We start from the raw sequence: 20,863 nt of genomic DNA on the forward strand, positions 1-20,863 counted from the left end.
GGGAGGGTCCTGAGAGATGGGACCTGAGAGAACTGGCCAACCTATGCCCAAGTTTCCCCCCATTCTCACCTGTACTCCATCATCAGAATTACTCCTTTGGGTTAAGGGCTCAAAAGTCGATGACTGCAAATGGATCTGTAGTTGGAGACAGTCCCACTAAGCCATGGCCACTAGGCTAAACTTCTTTGTCACTAGATTAACAGCTGAGACTTGGGCCTCAGGGATTGGGACACATTACAAAGGTATGCATGTTTTTAATTGTATTGAAGACATTAATTATGTAAACATATTAAAGGATATTCTGGGGGAAACAGACAAAATATGGCTACAGCTTTTTCCTTTTTCCACATTTTTCAAGGTCAGGAAAGTAGTCTGTCTTTATGAAATGAGAATAATCTTTAGCAAGCCTTTAGATCAGTATCTTCAAAAGTGTCCCACAGTTTCTTGGATGGATTTTCATTCAGTTTATAAATGACATCCATAAAGCAATGGTCCTGGTTCTCTAGCACAGGAGCCTCCAGGGGCTGTGAGCATCTCAGAGGCCGTGGACAATACAGCCAGAGTGCTTTTTCCACCTCCATTGTAAACAATTTGGAATTTAATCTAAAGAGACGCTAAGGGGATCAATTCTTTGAAGTAATTTGTGTCAATTTCCAAGTCACTCCGGGTCATCATCCAGAAAAGACAATTTTTTAGTAGGGAAACCCAGGCCTGCCTATGGGAAGGGGTCTCCCCGCTCCCTCACCAGTCACTACTCGGCAGAGGCCGACGGCTGCGAGAAACAGCCGGCTACCTGAGGGCTCCGAGACAGGGAGACAGGATCGGCTCCTCAAGGAGGGAGGGCCTGCCCTCCCTCCGAGCTGGACGGGGCGGTGTCCCTGCTCCAGAGCCGCGGGTCTCAGACCTCGCGACCGTGCGGGTCTCCGGCAGGGCCCGTGAACACAGCGCTCGGGGTCCAGAGACCAGGGCTGGCCCGGGAGTCTGCCTTTGCAAGTTCAAGCTTCGGGGGAGGGGGAAGCCGATGCTGCTGGTCCGGAGCCACTCTTAAGAGGACAGCCACCCGGGAGCTCGGAGGGAGGGACCCAGGGGCGCGCCCCAGGGAGGCGGGCCAGGCTTACACCCCAGGGCCCCTGGGAAGGGAAGCGGCGGCGGAGGAGGCCGGCACCGCGGGCGGCGGCGCGGCGACTTGGGCCGGGTGACACGGGGGCGGCGGGCGCCTCGGCGGCGGGAGGCCCCTCCGGCCACCCAGGGCGCGGCGGCCAGGCCTCCCTCCCCGGGCCCCGGGGCAGCTCCGGGGCGCCCCGCGCGGCTTCCCCGGCCTCCGCGCCCACCGCGCCGCAGGAAGACAAAGGCGCCACGGGGGACGGAACTGGAGCGTCCTTCCCGACTGTCCAGACTGCCTGGGCCCCTGCCTCTCAAACCCGTCCACCTCCGTGGCTGCCTGTCACTAGGGCGGGGCTCGTCACTAGTGCGGGGCTCCCCTCCAGCTCACGGAGGGAGGGAAAGAGAGACCGCTCCACGTCCAGCCCCCACGGCCCCTCTCCCCGCCCCCGCACCGAGAGCCACCGTCTAGAGCCCTAGCGCCTATCTCCCTAGCGCCTTCTCATAGCCATGCAGCCTTTAACAGCTCACCTCACTCCCCTGGTCCCAGTTTCTCCTTGTGTAAAGCAACTGGGCTGGAAGGGGTAGTTTCTGAACTTCCTTCCCCCTCTAGAGAGCTACCTCGTCCACCTCGACCTGTGAGTGGCAGGTGGTGGGGTGGGGTGGGTGTAGGGAGAAGAGGGTTGAAGCCCTGGGGAGCTGGGAGGTGGTGGAGGAGAGGAGGCCCAAGGGGGCCTCCTAGGTACCTTGGCCAGCTCGCCCACCCTCCACCCCCAACTCTTCCTGGCCTCCAAGAGTAGGCTGGCAGAGCCCCTACCCTGTGGGAATCCCCTGGCTCTCTGGGTGCCGGTTTGCAGCCACTGTTTGCCAGAGGATGAGGGAAGGAACAGGAAGGAACGTGCAGGCTGAACTGGAAAAGCCAGCTGGGCCAGAGGCGGTACTTACTGTACCTCACACCTGAGGCTGAAGCTTTGCTTGGCCATGTCCCCTGCACCTGCCCTGCTGGACCCTGGGGAGCCCCGGTCTAGGCACACCACTGTCACCAAGCTGAGAGCTCCAGAGCAAAAAGTCTAATAGCTTTTAGCTTTGAGGCTGCACACATATGCTCCTAAGACTGTGTGGAAATGACATTATTTTCGGCTTAAATCTATCTTCCTGTAGATTTACTCAGTGACTTCAAAGATGCTAGTTCTTAATTTATAAGCTTGGAGGCAGCTTCCAGCACATTAACCCCAAGGCCTTCACATCCTTCCCAACCCACTCCTGCTCCCCTCTGCAGGAAGGAAAGCTCCCACAAAATGTCCAGATGGTTTAGAGCAGTATATAAGACAGTCTGGTTGCAAGTGACAGAAATGCCTCTTAAAGATGTATGTACCTATGAAATATATACATCTAGACAGTATTTCATATGCATATTTTTCTTCAGTTCAGTTCAGTTCAGTCACTCAGTCTTGTCCAACTCTTTGCCACCCCATGGACTGTAACAGGCCAGGCTTCCTTGCCCATCACCAATTCGCGGAGCTTGCTCAAACTCATGTCCATCAAGTCAGTGATGCTATTCAACCATCCCATCCTCTGTCGTCCCCTTCTCTTCCTGCCTTCAATCTTTCCCAGATCAGCGTCTTTTCCAATGAGTCATTTCTTCGCATCAGGTGGCCAAAGTATTGGAGTTTCAGCTTCAGCATCAGTCCTTCCAATGAATATTCAGGACTGATTTCCTGTAGGCTACCGAGTCTAAATATTTGGCTTACAGAATCTAAATAAAGGTTAAAAACTAATAGGAGGATGTTGTTGGGCCCCCAAAGTGAGAGGACTCTCTCATGACCACTTCCAAGCTTAATAACTTAAAGTCTCAGTTCGACTTGTCTTCAAAAATCTTGCATGCGTGCTAAGTTGCTTCAGTCATGTCTGACTCTTTGCAACCCCATGGACTCCAGGCTCCTCTGTCCATGAGATTCTCCAGGCAAGAGTACTGCAGTGGGTTGCCGTGCCCTCCTCCAGCGGATCTTCCTGACCCAGGGATCAAATCTACGTCTCTTAGGTCTACCTGCATTGACAGGTGGGTTCTTTACCACTAGTGTCACCTGGGAAGCAAGGGAATCCTTAGCAAACCTATTTGAGAAGGGTCTGCCGCAGGCACAGACTGCTTCACCAGTCTCTGGGTCTGGGAGAGGCTCCTTTGGATCTGAGTCTGTGCAGGACTTGGGAAGTCTTATTTCCTGGTAATGGCTCCAGCATACAAAGACTCCCACTGCCCAGGACTGATGAAGCCCACATGATTCTCAGGCTGAGACCCACCAGACAGTTCTGCCAGAAAGCTGGGACCAGTAGGGTGGGGCCATTCTCCCTGAAGGGCTGGCGACCTGGGAATTTGACCTGCTCGGTGGAAGTGGTCACAATTACCCTGTGCAGTGGTGCGGCTTATGCACCACAGCTCCAGAGGTGCTGTTTGTGCTGTTGACTCTGTGAAGGCGCCCGCTGGAGTTGTGCAGTGTATAGTGCGTGTGGTCCTGGAAGCATTCCTGTCATTCAGGACAACCAGGTAATCTTTAGAAAGAGATTAGAAACAAAGCTTCCTGAGGTACCTGTGCGCACACGGCCTCATAAAGAGATGTCAGGCAATGGTATGATGACTTGATTCCTCTGGGGGGTCACACTGCATTCTCAAGGTGGGGTGCACTGGCCATGGTGGTAAACACAGATGGAAGCCTTTCTTTGAGCTCTGCCTGCCCTGTGAACCACGGAGGCCTGCCTTGCAGCATCAGGGAACATCCCAAGAGTGTACCAAACACCAGATTAGTAGTTAGAAGCCCCAGGCCTCTATGACAGAAGAGCGACGTGACCTTGGTCAAGTGTCATTCTATGTAGTAGTTTCCTAGGACTGAGGAACAAATTACCACAAACTGAGGGGCTGAAGACAACAGAAATTTATCCCCTTACGGTTCTGGAGCTCAGGAGTCCAAATCAGGGCGTCAGCAAGGTTGGTTCCTTCTAAAGTCTCGGGGAGAAACTGTCCTGTGCCTTTCTCCTGGCCTCTGCTAAAGATCCCACGTTCTTTGGCTTGAAGACACATCACTGCGATCTCTGTCTCCATCTTCCCATCACCTTCTCCTCTGTGTCTCTTTTCCCATCTTCTTCACCCTCTTAAAAAAAATAAGTTAAGTTTGATTTTTATTATGGTAAAAGATGGGTAGCATAAAATTGACCATTTTAACCAATTTTAAGTATATGGTTCAATAGCATTAAGTATTTTCACATCCATCCCTCTTTTACAAAGGCACTTGTCGTTAGACTTAGAACCTACCCTGATCCAGAATGTTTCGTTCTGAGATATTAAGTACATCTGCAAAGACTGTTTTTTCCAAATAAGATCATAGTCACAGATTTGGGGGAGACATCTCTTTTGAGGGGGCTGGCAGTCAACAGTAGAGTCTCCAAGCCTTGCTTTTCTCATCTGTGAAATGGGACTCCTCATGCTGCCATCTCCACCTCTTTGTAGGCTGGTTGTGGGCACTTAGGTGTTGTCTGTGCTGGGGAGTTGGCAGGGGGAGGGGGAAGCAGTGGGCCTGTCCCCTCTTGTAGTTGCCCTCTGTGTGGCCTTAATGAGCTCGGTCTCCACATGGCCTGAGCTCCAGCACCATGCAGGCTCCCCGTGAGGCAGGGTGCTGTCCTGCAGAACTGCAAACAGGCATCTGGTCAAGATCCAAGGATGTGGTTGGGGTATGGGAGGGCTGGCCAGGTTGCTTCATTAATCTCTCTCTACCCACAGAGCGCATTCCTCAGAGGGCCCCTGTGACTCTGATGCTGAGTGGAAAATGAGGGTGAATATTAACCTTGAGACCGTCCCTTCCTCCAGAATCCATCTCTCCCAGCTGGGGCTCTAGAGGGAGGCAGACCGATGGGGGACTGGGCCAGGACCTGGCTTCTTGGCCCCCAGGAGCTGAACCTCAGGAACACGCTTCTGAGTTATGCAGCCTTCTAGATTTCCACTGCCCCAGCCCAGGGTGATCTTTTGCCCCTCTCAATTCCTCTGACTCGTCCCTAGCTCTGGCCTTCACTGCGGGATGACCTTGGCCCACTTGCCCAACCTCAGTGTCATCACCTGTGGAATAGTGATAGCATAGGAGATCCTTCAGGGGCTGGTCGGGAGGCTCAGAGATGATGGCAGAGCTTGGAGGCAATGCATGGACACATGGACGGGCAGCCAAATCCTCCAGGTGTAAATCTGGTTTGCTGTGTGCTTTGGGGCAACTTATTTAACCTCTCTGGGCCTAGGTTTTATCATGGTATGTGTAAGATGAGATGAAAAGAGAATAGTGCCTATTTCATAGGGCTCTTGGAGAGATTCCAGATATGCAGCTCCAGAGGTACCATTTGTGCTGTTCACTCTGTGAAGGCATCCCCTGGAGTTGTTCAGTGCACAGCTGGGGGTTTCTGGATGAAAAAATTTGCTGAACGCCCCCCTGCTCTCTGCAGGAGCCTTTCCTAGGGCACATAGATCCTTCCTGGCCGTGGCTTTAGGCCTTCCTACCATGGCAAGAGCACCTCCAGGGCTGTTTCTTTCTCATGCTTACCCCTCCCTACTGTACCTATGCCTTGCAGAGCCCAAAAACTTCTGCTGAAAGCTGGGTGAAGTTGGCAGTATTTCAAGATATTGACCTTTAGAAAGGCTATTGCGATAGATGAAATGTTTGTATTCCCCTAAATTCATATGTTGAAATCTTAACACCCAGTGTGTGGTGGGGCCTTTGGCAAGAAAATAGATCATGAGGGTAGAGCCCTAAAGAATGGGATTAGTGCCATTAGAAGAGACACAGAAAGCTCCCTTCTCTTCTGCCATGTGTATTGTCTATGAACCAGCAAGCAGGCTCTCACCAAAACCTAGTCAAGCTGAAGCTTTGATCTCTTTCTTCCGGGTCTCCAGAAATATGAGAAATCAATTTCTGTTATTTATAAGTCACTCAATCTATTGTATATAACCCTCCGATAGCTCAGTTTGTAAAGAATCTGCCTGCAGTGCAGGTTCGATTCCTGGGTCGGGAAGATCTGCTGGAGAAGGGATAGGCTACCCACTCCAGTATTCTTGGGCTTCCCTTGTGGCTCAGCTGGTAAAGAATCTGCCTGCAGGGCAGGAGACCTGGGTTCAATCCCTGGGTTGAGAAGATCTCCTGGAGAAGGGAAAGGCTACCCACTCCAGTATTCTGGCCTGAAGAATTCCTTGGACTGTATAGAGTCTCCGTAAAGGGTCCGACACGACTGAGCTACTTTCACTTTCAATCTACTGTATTTTCATTAAAGCAATCTGAAGGGACTAAGACTCTATTAGAAGAAATATAGCAGGTAGAGGGACAAAGCTAAATGACACCAGGAGGAAATAATCAGATAAATCCAGAATGTGGGACATTCTACAACTGGTCTGGTCTCTTAAAAAAAAAAAATCAATGCAATGAAAATAAAAGGATGGGAGAACTGTTCTAGGTCAAAAGGAACATACAGTCAAGTGAATGTGTACTCCATGAGCAGACACTGACTTGACCAGATGAGCTACAGAAGATACTTTACGGACCTTTGGGGGAGTTTTAATAGACTGGGTTTTAGATGGTATTCAGAAATTATTACTAATTTTCTTAGGTGTGATCATGGTATTTGCAGTTAGGAGAATATTCCTTTATATTGGACATGCTGTTGGCATGTGGAGAAGACAGGGGACGATGTTCATGATTCATTCTGAAATTCTTCACACAGTAAATAAGCAAATAAAATCTAAGCATTCTGAAGTTCAGGATGGCTCAAGGGAGGAGAATGAGATCCCCCAAGGGACAGAGCTCACCTTCCTGGGTTTGGCTGGGCCCCCAATGCTTGACAAACCCAGGGGTGTACACTTTCTGTGTGTTTGGAAGGAAATGTGCAGCAGCACCTGGCACATAGTAGGTGCTTAACCAAACCTGAGTGAATGAAAGAATGGACAGTCTTTGTAGGATTCACCTTCTAGGATGGGTTCTGGCTGAACAACCCCCAACCCTGTTTACATTCCACCTATCCTCCAAGCTCATCACAAGACAGTTAAAAACACTGGCAGGGTGTCAAGGGTCACCTTTGAGGGAAGTGCTGGGGAGGGTTCTCTGAGGTCTCACTGGATGATTCCAGGCACCACCGCCACAGCCTCTCTCTAAGCCCCTTCAGCATCTCCTGGCGGCCCCCTTGTGGAGCTCAGCTACTTCTGCAGCCCCGCCATTCAGGTCGAGAGTCTATTGCTCGTAATCCTTCTGTCCTGAACAGCTGGCCTGCTGGTCCTTACTCATTTCATTGAATCAGGTATAGCGTCAGAAGCAGTCCTGTTTCCTGTAAGGCTCCCAAGTCAGGTGAGGCACATTGTGAGTACCCACTAAGAATCTGGGGTCCTAAACAATAATAACAATGATAATGATTAATGAAAATAATAATATGTTACATCACTCAGTATTTACTGTTTCCGAGTTTGTGCGAATTTGTTTAACAAAAGTTCTTTCTCTAATTCTCCTAAGAGGACTGTTTTTCGTTGTTTTGTTTTTGTTTTTGTTTTTTTTTTACTTTAATGCTGATCTCCATTTGGCAGACTGGTTCCTAGTCTCACAGTTAGGAAGTGGCATACCAGGATTCAAACTCCAGTTGCCTCATTCCTGCTTCTTTCCCAGGAGCAATGTTCAGGCCGCATTTCAGGGTTCCTTAGCCGTGGGGCTGGTGAACGCTTGAGGACACCCGAGAAATCCTGGAACCGCCAGGGCCCAAGAGCCAGTTCCCTGCCGAGTTCCATGTTGAAATGATTATCCTTAGTAATAGCTCCTGCCCCCTCTTTCACAATCTTCAGAAGCACATCACAGGACGGTTCAAAGTCGAGCAGGCTGATGCATCACCTTTGATGGAAGTGCCTGGGAGGACCCTGGCTGAGAGGCCAGTCCGCAGAGCTGAGTAACCTGGCGGCGAACACTCCCCTCGTCAGGAAGATGTTCAGGTTGTCTGGCTTTCTTGTCAGCCCTTAGGGAAAGGGCTTTCTGGTGGGTCCCCACTAGCATCTGAGCTAGGCTGGACTTTTCTCATCTTTATTCCTCTCTCAGGGCTGATAGCTCACACATCTTCCAGTCGGCAGAGGGTGATATTAGATAAAGACCAGTTGTCACTGGTGGGCTCTGCCCATGTTTTCTACCCCAAATGCATCCTTTCAATAGGTATCTGGTGACACAGGGCCAATGAGGTCCTGCCTGCCTCACAGATGTTAGGTTCCAGCCACAAGCCCCCAAAAAAAACCTGGGAAAGAAGGTTCCAGTTTTCACTGAAAATGAAGCTTTCCAGGGCTGCTGACTAAGGAGTTTTCTTTCCAAACATCTGAGAGAGCAAACAGATTGTAAATTAAGAGGGAGTTACAAGATAGTAACTGAAGGGAAACCAAGCCGCCCAGCTCTCTGGTTGTGGCTGGGGCACCGATGGGACCCAGGCAGCCAAGAAAGGTGACTAAGCAGGCGGGCGAGTGGGTGGGAGGGGACCAGGGAGCTGGGGACTGCGTTCAGGCTTCTTCCTTGAGCCAAGGGGCACCGATTTCTTCCTACAGGAGGTGGAACACTGGTCTATGTCTTCCTGTGAGCCAATGAATTAGTGATTCCCACCCAGATCAAAGTTCATTCTCCCAAGGCAACTCAGCAAAAATAAAGTGAAACAAATTCTCACCCACTCAAACCGGTCTTCCCATGACCAAAGCATTAAGCCTGGAGTCGGATGGGCCTTGAGTCACACTTCGCGACTCCTTCAGAGTAAAAATACTGGTTTCAGTCAAATGTCTCCATTCAGCTGAAGCTTGGGTTTGTTAATGGGAGGAGGCCCCCTGGCATGGTTGTCTCTGGCAGTCATCCTGTGGATTTGGGGTGCTGAGGCCGTGCTAGGGAGCCCAGCTCAGAACAGAAAAGTCAGGAGCAACTCCCTCTGCCATGACCACACCACCCCCAGCCCTAACTCAGAAGTCCTGCTTTGGAGAACAGAAAGAGAAAAGGAGGGGTGGATATTGGAAGCAGATAGTTGGCTGGGCAAGTTTCAACATGGGCATGCCTTCAATTTTCCTTGTTGTGTTCCTGAGTTCAGTGACTGTCAGTGTGACCCTGTCATTCAGGGATATCAAGCTCTGTCTGAGGACCCCCAAGTCTGAGCACACCCAGGCCTTGCTCAGGAACTTACTGCCCAGCACCACCCACCGAGGGCCCCTCTGGGGAAAGGTCAGGATTCTGGGTTTGGAATCTCCTTAAAGAGCCATGAGCTTTCCAAACAGGACCCACTGTGCAGTGTGGGCTATGGAGCCATGCCCCAGGAGCACCCGAGATCTCCCCATGTCCAGCCCCTACTTGCTGCTTGTACAAGGCAGGGATTGAGGCCAAACCATACCCAAACAAATAGCTTTCAGCAAAACTGAAATCCCACGGGGTTGGTGTTAGTTTCAGAGCTTGGAGAATCGAGTCAGTGATCAATGGAACAGGATATCTGGAGAAAAATCAGACGGAATATGAGGCAAGGCTCTCATATTTGCAGGCCAAGGCACAGGACAGATGCTGGAAGGATCCCTCCATTTCGCCGAGGGGCTCAGTACTAACTGGTTCCGGAAGCAAACAAGGTGAATGTCTGCCAGGGACCGAGGCCCGAATGGAGCCAGACAGGGTCCTGCCCTCAAGGAGCTCACAGCCTGAGGGAGCGAGGAGCAAGGCCACAGGTGACTTGACAGCCCTTATCGTGCCATGAAGCCTCTGGGATCAGATAGACCTGGCTTCTAGACTCTTCTGCTTCCTGGCTGAGTGACCTTGGGGAAGTTACAGTGTCCCAAGGCATGGTTTTATCCCCAGCAAACTGGAGTGAGTAGTGTTCAGGGACCTCTTAGAGTTCCAGGGAGGATTCTGAGGGTGAGTGTGTGCAAAGCGCGTGCCTGGCACCCAGTGGCACTGCTAGTAATGCAGGCTGGTTGGATGACAATAATGTAAACCTCTTATTATCAGAGAACTCTGCCAAGCACCCAGAGTGGCAGGAGACCAACCAACTGGTGTTGGGGACAGACGAGGCAGGGGAGGGGCATCCAGAAAGGCTTCCAGGGGGTGACGCTGGCCCCATGGTAAGAAAGAGTGACCCTGGGAGGGGGCGTTTGGGTCCTAGAGAGCAGCCAGCCATCCTGGAGGAGCCTGCTACACATGGGTGCAGCCCCAGATACTTTGCGATATGCCGAGGAGTTAAGACTTTGTCAGGAGGGCAAAGGAGCACTGGGAAGGCTTTCTGATAGGAGAAGAGCACTCTGCCCTTGGCCAAAGGTTAGATGGGAAGGGAGGCGAGGCGGGGTGAGTCAGCATGGGCTGTCACAGTGGTCACAAAAGAGACTCTGGGGGCCTGAAGATGGAGGAGACGGGGGTGTAGGAGGCATCACTGGTAGCAATTCCAGGACTGAGAGGATTAGGCATGAGGCAGGGGAGCAGGCCCTGAGCGGACATGGGGTTTGGATGGTTAATGGGGACGGGCCACCAAGGCCAGGGGTGAGGGTGTGCAGGCAGGTGAGAGTGTGGCTTTGTGGCGGACATACTTCGATGCAGGAGTCTGTGGGATCCTGGGTGGGGGTGGTGGGTTTCAGAATCCTGCGGCAGGGCTGGGGGAGGGGCAAAGATGAGGAGCTTGATCAAGTCCATGTGTTACCTGTTTGGGCTGAGGAGCCATTGGGAAACACTACGTCGGCAACCAGGGAGCCCCTTTCCCGAGGCAGACACAGCACCCATTGACCGTTGTGATTCTCTGTGACTCTAGTCACTGACCCCCAGGAGAGAGATGACCACACGGGGAGAGGAGCATGAGTGTGGTCCAAAGGTGAGTCAAAAGGTGGAAGCCAAAGGAGCCGATGTCGCCATTCACAGTCTCGGTCAGGGTGGTTAAGGGGACTGTTGTCTAGTCCTTAAATCCTAGTTTTGGAAAACTGAAGGAAGGGAGCAGTTATTGAAAGTGGTAAATCTAAAATAAAATATGTGAAGTGATATGAATTCTATCTTCAGAGATAGCCCTGTTGAAAAGATGAGGTAACATGACGGACAAAGGAGGCATGAGACATGGAGGGCATCCAGGGACTGTGGATGTCAGGCGGACTTTCTGACTTACTGTCAGGAGGACGACTGTTACTCCCAGCATTAGCCTTTTCTCTGTATCGTCAGTGATGGAGTGCTGACCTGGATGAAGGATGATAATGCAAAATTATTTACTGAGTGCTTCTTATGTGCCACTGACTCTATGGATTATCTTCATTTAATCTCCCATCCTGAGTAGATTTTTTTTATCTCTTACTTGTTTTATCACCCTTATACTTTGGGAGGACTAGGGCACAGACATCAAGCTGAATGAGGGGTTAGAGATCATGTGTGGAAATATTCAGGATGTCCATGAACTGCCAGAGGCAGAGTGAGAGGGATTTGGCAAAGCGTTGCCTGCTCTTAGGATCTGTGGGCAAGATGGAGAAACGTGAGTGTCCCTGTGCTGGGAAGATGTGTCCAAGTCTTCCTGGTGCTCTGCAAGGGGAGTTGTGGGGATTTGTACAGCTCAATATCTGGGTCGGTGATTGGATCACACAGGTTATTTGTCAATCTGTGGATGACAAAGCTGAGGAAGGAGGGGGAGACTACCTGCTAGATGGTACAATTAAGATTTGATGAAATGGATAGGCTCAAATAGTCATCCAAAGCTAACAAAGTAATGTTGTAAAAGGACAAACGAAGAACTGTTTTTGGTTCTTAGAAACTCAAGGACACAAGTAGATGATAGAGAAAATCTGGCTTGATGGCAATTATGAGGAAAAGACTGTTTACACAATCTAAAGAGACAACGTTGTTGCCATAGACAGTATGGCAACATTACATTACAATAATGTAATTGTAGGCTACATTTGAAAGAAGTGTCTGAAATGAAATAAATATGAGCCCTCCTGCCAGTGATGAAGCAACATCTGGTCCAGTCTCAGGAGCACATCTAAAAAAATTAATTTTATTTATTTATTTATTATTTATTTTGGGCTGTGCTGGGTCTTCATTGCTGTATAGGCTTCTTCTCTAGTTGTGGCTAGTGGGTCTACTCTCCAGTTGCGGTGGGCAGACTTCTCACCGCGTGGCTTCTCTTGTTGATGAGCCCGGGCTCTGGGCGCATGGGATGCAGTAGTTGTGGCCCGTGGGCTTGGTTGCTCCAAGGCATGTGGAATCTTCCTGACCCAGGGATCGAATCTGTGTCTCCTGCTTTGGAGCCAGATTCTTTACCACTGAGCCACCAGGGAAGCCCTCGAGAGCACATTTTAAGAGGAATTATGGTAAACTGGAATAATATGCAGGGGAGGATGACATGTATAGGAAAGACCTGGCAGCCATGTTATCATGGGTGACCTGGTAGAAGGAGGGGACAGGGAGCATGATACTGGTCTTCAGTACTTATGGTAAAGGGATTAGGTTTCTCCCTTGAATCAGCCTTACCCTGGTGCCCCTTCTACCTAACCATCAGTTCTGGCCTGCAAAGCAGGTGTGTGTTGGGGGCAAAAACCTGTGAGAGTCTGAGCTCACATGAGGTCCTGCAGTTGTTCAGGCAAAGGCTAAACTGGTGCCTGTTCAGAGAGGAGATACAAGAGGGTGTAAAGGAAAAGACCGAGAATTAGGAAACTGGATTCAGGTCTGGCCTCTGGTTATAGATGAGTAACGTTGTGAATGCCAATTTCCTTTTCCAGGCTTCAATTTATTCAGCTCTGGGAATGTAATCATCATTGGCTGCCAACGTTTGATAGCAATGGAACCCTTTGCTCCAATGAATCTTCTGCAAATCTCCCTGCTCCCCATATAAACCCAGTGCGTTACTATGGACACCCCCACCGCTGCAGGGCCCAGCCCTCCTGCAACACTGCTTCTGGGAGTGACTTGCAGAGCACTGGGCTAGCTGAACTTTCAGCTCTAAAATTCTGATTCTCTAAGGTTTCTTCCAAATTAGCTTTTTAAAAATTTTTTTGAAAATTTATGTGTTTTTCATTTGGCTGCTCAGGTCTTAGTTGTGGCACTTGGAATCTTCAATCTGTTGTGGTATATAGGAGGTTTAGTTACGGCATGCAGGATCTAGGGGGCTTCCTTGGTGGCTCAGTGGTAAGAACCTGCCGGCCAGTGAAGAAGACACATGCTCTATCCATGGGTGAGGAAGATCCCCTGGAGTAGGAACTGGCAACCCTCTCCAGTATTCTTGCCTGGAGAATCCCATGGACAGAGGAGCCTGGTGGGCTACGGTGCATGGGGTCGCAAAGAGTCGGAAATGACTTAGTGACTGAGCACACAAGCAGGATCTAGTTCCCCACCAGGGATCAGACCCAGGCCCCTTGCATTGGGAATGCAGAACCCGAGTCACTGGACACCAAGGAAGTCCTCCTACTTTAGCTATTGATTCTGTAGATTCCGACCCCTCATTTTATGCATCAAGTACCTGCGACTTAGAAAGGGATTTATCCAAGATCTTAACAGCTGATTAGCGGCAGAGCTACACTTAGAACACACAATTCCTAGCTTAATCCAGTGTCCCTTCTACCTCCCCAGACTGCTCCCTACTTCCACCTGTGGTTTGTCTCAGTGTTTGTGCCTCTGAAAGGTGCTGGTAAACCTGAGCTACACTCTATTGATCTTTCCCCCTTGGAAAAGCAACAGAAAGGCGAGAGATCCCATTTAAGGCATTGCTACAGCCTGAGACAATGATCCCAGAATTCATTTCTCTATGTACTACTTTAGCTCCATGACATACTGTTTGTAAGGACCGAGAAATGAAAAACAGGAGTGACTCAGACTTCTGGTTGTCCTACATCATCTGTTCTCTCTTTCCTCACTACTAGAATCCCTTTAAGTTGGCCACCCAGGATAAAGGTATTTCCCAGTCTCTTTTGCAGTTAGATATGGCACTGTGTGAATCACAACACTGTGGAAAATTCTTAAAGAGATGGGAATACCAGACCACCTGACCTGCCTCCTGAGAATGCAGATCAAGAAGCAACAGTTAGAACTGGACATGGAACAACAGACTGGTTCCAAATCAGGAAAGGAGTATGTCAAGGTTGTATATTGTCACCCCACTTATTTAACTTGTATGCAGAGTACATCATGAGAAATGCTGGGCTGGATGAAGCACCAGATGGAATCAAGATTGCCAGGAGAAATATAAATAACCTCAGATACGCAGATGACACCACCCTTATGGCAGAAAGTGAAGAGGAAGTGAAGAGCCTCTTGATGAAAGTGAAAGAGGAGAGTGAAAAAGCTGGCTTAAAACTCCTCATTCAGAAAACTAAGATCATGGCATCTGGTCCCATCACTTCATGGCAAATAGATGTGGAAATAATTGAAACAGTGACAGACTTTATTTTGGGGGGCTTCAAAATCATTGCAGATGGTGACTGCAGCCATGAAATTAAAAGACACTTGCTTCTTGAAAGAAAAGCTATGATCAACTCAGACAATATATTAAAAAGCAGAGACATTACCAACAAAGGTCCATGCGGTCAAAGCTATGGTTTTCCAGTAGTCATGTATGGATGTGAGAGGTGGACTATAAAGAAAGCTGAGCACTGAATTGATGCTTTTGAACTGTGGTGTTGAAGACTCTTGAGAGTCCCTTGGATTGCAAGGAGATCTAACCAGTCAATCCTATAGGATATCAGTCCTGAATATTCATTGGAAGGACTGATGCTGAAGCTGAAACTCCAGTACTTTGGCCACCATGTGAAGAAATGACTCATTTGAAAAGACCCTGATGCTGGGAAAGATCGAAGTCGGGAGGAGAAGGGGACCACAGAGGATGGGATGGCTGGATGGCATCACTGACCCAATGGACATGAGTTTGAATAAGCTCTGGGAGTTGGTGATGGAGAGAAAAGCCTGGTGTACTGCAGTCCATGGGGTCGCAAAGAGTTGGACATGACTGAGCAACTGAACTGAACTGATGGCACTGCAACTAAGTTCTGCTCAATGGGTTGGAATTAGAAATACTGTCTATACCTTATGGAAAGTGTCCTTAGCGGAAAGGACTATGCCCTTCTCCCATGATGGCTGGAATGCAGACTTGGCGGCTGAACCCCCAACAGAATATTTGGACCATAAGAGACACCACGTGTTGAGAATCGTAGGACAGGATGCTAAGAGTTTCCATTTCTGATGAGCTTGTGAAGCCTCTTTATTAGCCCCAGACTGTTTTCTGATGTTTTCCTAATGTTGAAGCCACCATCACCATTTCCCACCAAGTCTGTCATTGAATGTAAGACAGCATTATTTTATATATCACTAAGAAAAAGAAACTGCTGCCAATTAAACAGCTACCCCATTCAATTTGTATGACACACTCCAATTTCAGAGAAGTTCAAATGTGACAAAAGTATGAATGTTATTATATGTAGTATTTTTGGCTTTTGTTACTCACAGCCAGGCCTAATCCTGATTCAAGAAACATGAGGGAGCAGAAAGACAAGTTCTAAATAAAGAGCATGACAGTCATGTAGAGGGAAGAACAAGTCTCTCTATAAAAGAATGACTCAGAAAGATAGTAGTGACACATGCCTCAATTCAGGGAAGTTTCTCCTATAACTTTGTAGTTTGACTTGAATTAACTGGGGGATTAGGTATGGCTATTTGGATTTGGCCATCAAGTAAGATGAGCCTCTAGGGCATGAGTGTGCTGGTTTTAAGATGTGGAAGATGCAAAGTGTATTAGTCGCTCAGTTGTGTCTCTTTGTGACTCCATGAGCTATAGCCTACCAGGCTCCTCTGGTAGCTATTTGTGGGATTTCCCAGGCAAGAACACTGGAGTGGGATGCCATTCCCTTCTCCAGGGGATCTTCCCCAATCCAGGGATTGAAGCCAAGTCTCCTGCACTGCAGGCATCCAGATTCTTTACCGTCTGAGCCAAGGCTAAATCAGTCTCCACTGTGGGTGACTTGGCTTTTAGGGTCTCTGACCCCTTGGTTTCTTCTCCCCACCTCTGCAGGGTCCTTCTGGCTGACTTTGAGAAGGACAAATGGGCAGCTGCTCCCAGAAGCAGCTGAAGATCAAGACAAACTTCCAGCCAATAAGCTCTCCCGTCGCTGAGATTCGCGTGGAGATGCTCAAGGCTTTTCCTGCACTAGCCCTGCTATTTATTGCTTTACGGTGTAATTCATGCCTTGATCTGGTGCAAAGCTGAGCTGAAAAGCTGAAAAATGGAAAGCTGAAAAGCTAAGACTTTTGGTCCTCAGGACTAGACCCCTGACCTTAACCTATGACAACCAAGTGTTAATGTACCTGTTGTGACTAAAACATCAAAGGCCAATATGACACACGAACGGGAAATGTGGCTTATTGAAAAGTTGAGTTTAAGACCGTTTACTTTGTGTGTCATTAAAGCAGGGGCACTTTCTTGAGAAATGTCCACTTGATCACTTTTAAATTATAGCACAGTAACTTAAGTGATCCTGTTTCCTGTGACTGCTTCTTGAATCTACTGGGACTCCAAGGGCCTTTATAGATTTTGTGAACTATGCTCTATTGTTTATTGATGGTTTCCTCATGTGACAGATGTTTTACACTTATTATTTAATACATCAGCCCCACAGGTAGGTGGTATCATTCACATTTTTAAACATAGTGGAACCATGGTCAGAGAAGTTGATTAACTTTCTCATGGTATCACAGCTTATAAATGGGCTCTGAACTTAGGCTGATGAAGGCTACCATTAAACTTTAGTTGTAATGGACTGTAGAAACTGCCCTTCAGCTTCAATTTACTGAAACAAGTAAAGGTCTGCTGAGGAATACTTTTATCCTTCCATTCAGAAGGTCCACTGGGCACTGATGACTTGTGATTATTCTGAAGGAAAGCTTTCTCTGAAAAAAACGTTGGGGGAAATGGCAGGAGATGGACTGGATAAGCATCGTTGCTTCAGGCCTTACTTAAATTACACTCCAGCAACTGTTGCAATGGCCCGTGTAATAACCTGGCAACATAAGGAATCTCTGTCAATGACAGAGGTACAGAAGAGTTCCAATGGAACATTCCCGTAGCCGATGAGGTGGACTACTGTTGGGCTGATTGCCTGCTTCTAATGAAATGGGTCATGTGACTTTGCTAAAGCAACATCTAATCTAGCAACAATATTTTAAAAGTGCTTTTAAGAAATTTTCTGCTCACCTTTGTTTCATGCATATATTTTGTTGGGAAGAAAAAAATTCCCTATACATCCCTATTTAACTTCACCAATTCTGACAGACATACATTATAATAAATCATGGAAATTTCTTGTATGATTTCACGTTCTACATAAAAACAGCTCAGCTATTTAAAGGGTTGTTTCAAATTCTTATGGGTGAGAATCTAATTCTTCTTGGTTTTAATAAAGTGAAAGCTCTACCAAATGATGTTCTCTGGATTGAAACACATTAATATGAAATAAAACTTAATGTCCAAATTCATTACATTTTCCCTCAGATACCAAAGTAGAGACACCAGGCTAAATTTCTTTTAAATTATTTTATTTTTGTGTAAGCTAAAAGGAAATTTACACACTGAAATCTCAAAAGACCTTAGGCATGCACATTAACCTTGTTAGAGGTTCTTCTACATGTCTTTCTTTTTTCCATAGGAATTTCCCCAAACATTTAAAACCCATAGTTTTTACTGTATATACAGCCTAAACCATAGCAATCTATGATTATGTCATTTTACACTGTGCAAAATCCTCAAAAAATAGTGGTACAATAGAACAAAAAAATCAGTAACAAGTAAATTTCATTGTAAGACATTCATGTAATTTGGTCCTTCTCCAAACCAAACTGATTTAAAACAGACACAATCTCTTTAAACCCCTTCAATCAAGTTCTGACAATGATCCATACCCTATAACAAAAGACCAATCAATGCAAGTACCTTGCAAAAGGTCAAACAGCAACAGGCCAGATTGAAAAGATTAAAAAAGAGCACAAAAATGGTAACAAAAGCCAGACCTGAAACAAACCCACCACACATAAAATTAAAAAAAAAAAAATTAAACAGGGACTTGGAGCTTATTTATGACAGCAAAAGTAATTCAATATACAACATGAAAAATTAATGGGACATTCAATGAAATCTGAAAAGACTGAAGGGGATTTCATAGACAGTGGAGATTTGAGTTTTTAATTTTCATTTTTTATTTCAAAAGTTGCGTAAGAAGGACACCACCAGTGTATTTCACAAAGACATAAATGTATACACCCCAGCAACACAAAAAGAATAAATCTTCAAAAATGTTCACCCCCGATTATTTACATTTGTTTCTAATATAAATTTATGACTTCAGTATGTAAATAAATATACATTACTATGTATACCTTTCTAGTGCGGCTTACCAACCAATCAGCTGAACTTTTAATTTTTTTTTTTTTAATTAGAGCAGGTATGCTTTTGATGGTAGGGAAGGGCTGGAGGGAAGGAAAAGCAATTGAAACTGTCCAGTTCACATCAGTTATCCATCTGCCTTCTCTTGGGAGCTTGAGGAAGGTGTCAAGGTGGTTGGGAACATCAACACCTTGGCATGCATGAACGTTAGGTCAGGAAGGCTGGCGATCACCTTGACGGCTTCTTCACTCAGGTGCTCTTCTCTTTTCGGTTTCCTGTTGACAAATGAAAAAGACAAGTGTCTTAGAGTGACTCTAGCTATAGGCCAAATGGGAGAAAATCCACTCTCAAGGCAGACAGAAACCTGTGGGAACCTGAGTATCTTTTCCTCTGCCAGTCCCTGAACCTCATTGTACCTCAGTGTTGAGTGCTTTCTGTGCCCGAGGTGAAATCTCTTCTGAAAACTCACACCGAATTTATGTATGTTCATTACAGTTAGGCATGTCCATGGAGACTTTCACAGGTACCCTTGTACAGATCACAGCTCTATTTAAGGTTAGAAGAATCTACCTAGGTGTACTTTTAAAATGCTACTAGGGACTTCCCTGGTGGCCCAGCGGTTAGGACTCCAAGCGTCCACTGCAGGGGGGCACAGGTTTGATCCCTGGCTGAGGAACTAACATCCCACATGCTGTGCAGCACAGCCAAAAAAAACAAGTTACCAAGCAGAACTATAATGCTGAAGCCCTAGTAAACTCCGCCTGATTAGATTTCCCCCTCCCCACTGAGAAACTACCAGTTACCTCAACATAAAATATGTCTGACACAAGCCCTCATTAAGTAATTTTCACCTCAGGCTTTCTTCAACCCCAAAGGGGAATTCCAGGACAGAAAGCCCTCAGCTCAAAAACACCCAGCCTCTGCCCCACTGAGATACAGATGGTTGGTCCAAAGCCTGCAGCACCAGGGCCAGCTGCTGAGGCCGAGAATGCACCCAGGCAGGAAGGACTCAGGGAGAGGGGAGTCTTGAAATCTGATGGGTCCTGTAGATGAAATGCCCCTAATATAAGAAATGAGTGGTGTGGGACCCAGGACAGAGAGGAAGAGCTCCTGCTGACCAGGGTCCTTCAGTGTGCTACAGAAAATGCCAACCGAGTCTCAACTGCGGCTCACACTGAGCACAGGACTGTAATTCAACCTTTATTTTTTCTAGGATGTTAAATACACTGAAAGAATAGCTGCAGTCATAATGATATTAATTTTAGATCAAAGTTCATTTAAAATTGTTGACTCTACAGGGCTCAATTCTCTTTTATGGTACTCCACTAGGTGGGACACAAGTTATTTCTTCCACCTAAAATTTTTCTTTGTCCTTAGGATGAGGTGAAGAAAAGTCAGGAGATGAAACAAGAAAGGAAAGATAGACGCAGGCCTTTACTTAAGACCTGGACTTTACTGTTGTAATCACATTTGAGTTCAGGCTGAAATAAAAATATTTTATAGAACTGAAAAAACCCAACATCAGACTTTTAGGACTGAGGTCCTCCAATATGAAGGTCAGCTTCAGGCACACTGAAATCATCAGCAGATCAACCTCAGTTCTAGGGTTTCCCAGAAGAATAGAATAACACTCCAAAATTTTTCTGATTAAAATCTGCATTTTTAATGGCACTTAAATCATGGAAAAACTATGAAGTGGAAGGTTTATGGGAAACTGACTATCTGCATTATTCCAAAATAAAACCAGAGAGTCTGGTGCACTTTTTAGTCTCAGAGTGAACAACTGGAAGGCCCCAAGGGAAAGTGCGGCCTCTCACCAGCAGTCAACCTCAACATCACTCACGATGGGGTCAAAAAGACACTGTGTCTTCTGATGTGACACAGCACCTATGATGTCTTCCAGCCAAAATGTTTTACCCGAATCCATCAAACCTTTAGATAGAATATCCAGTTGATAGGAAATAGGGGAAATGGAGAAACATTTGAAAACTACTTGAGGGAAGCAAACGGACAAATCCAGAGGTTGGGACGTTCTGTAGGACACATGGACTGACATTTTCAACCAGCGACTGTTGTTGCACTGAGAAGCCAACAGAAGGGATGGAGGTAGATATACTAGGTTAAAAGTGACCTAGCCCTAACGGTTAAGTACAAAAGTCCTACACTGGATATTGATCTGGATAAAGCAGAGAGAAAGGACACTGTTGGGAATTTGAATACATATAGCCTGAGTGTTAGATGAAATGAAAATTTACTGAAATCGACAGATGCAGACCACTGACTACAAGAGTAGGCTCAATTTGTATAGACTATAAAATCTCATTTTTGGTTAAAACAACAACTATATGTGTATATTTGCAAAAATAAAGATCTGAAA

The 20,863-nt window shown here is 47.1% G+C and overlaps 1 protein-coding gene across 17 annotated transcripts in view; it reads right to left on the bottom strand.

Moving 5' to 3' along the window:
* Window positions 1–17,625: 17,625 nt before the first annotated feature.
* AFTPH (aftiphilin) overlaps window positions 17,626–20,863 on the bottom strand; it is a 70,322-nt gene continuing 67,084 nt past the window's right edge. For all 17 annotated transcript variants that reach the window (XR_014081741.1, XR_014081740.1, XR_014081737.1 and 14 more), the window contains one exon: window positions 17,626–18,761. Coding sequence is in view for 9 of the 17 variants with exons in the window: in XM_081588335.1 (XP_081444461.1) it covers window positions 18,614–18,761 (148 nt within the window). In the remaining 8 variants the exon portion in view is untranslated. The remainder of the gene's footprint in view (window positions 18,762–20,863) is intronic.

Source organism: Giraffa tippelskirchi, chromosome 4, assembly GCF_054371585.1.
Source record: "Giraffa tippelskirchi isolate mGirTip1 chromosome 4, T2T-mGirTip1v1.2.pri, whole genome shotgun sequence".
In the NCBI taxonomy this organism is placed as follows: domain Eukaryota; kingdom Metazoa; phylum Chordata; class Mammalia; order Artiodactyla; family Giraffidae; genus Giraffa; species Giraffa tippelskirchi.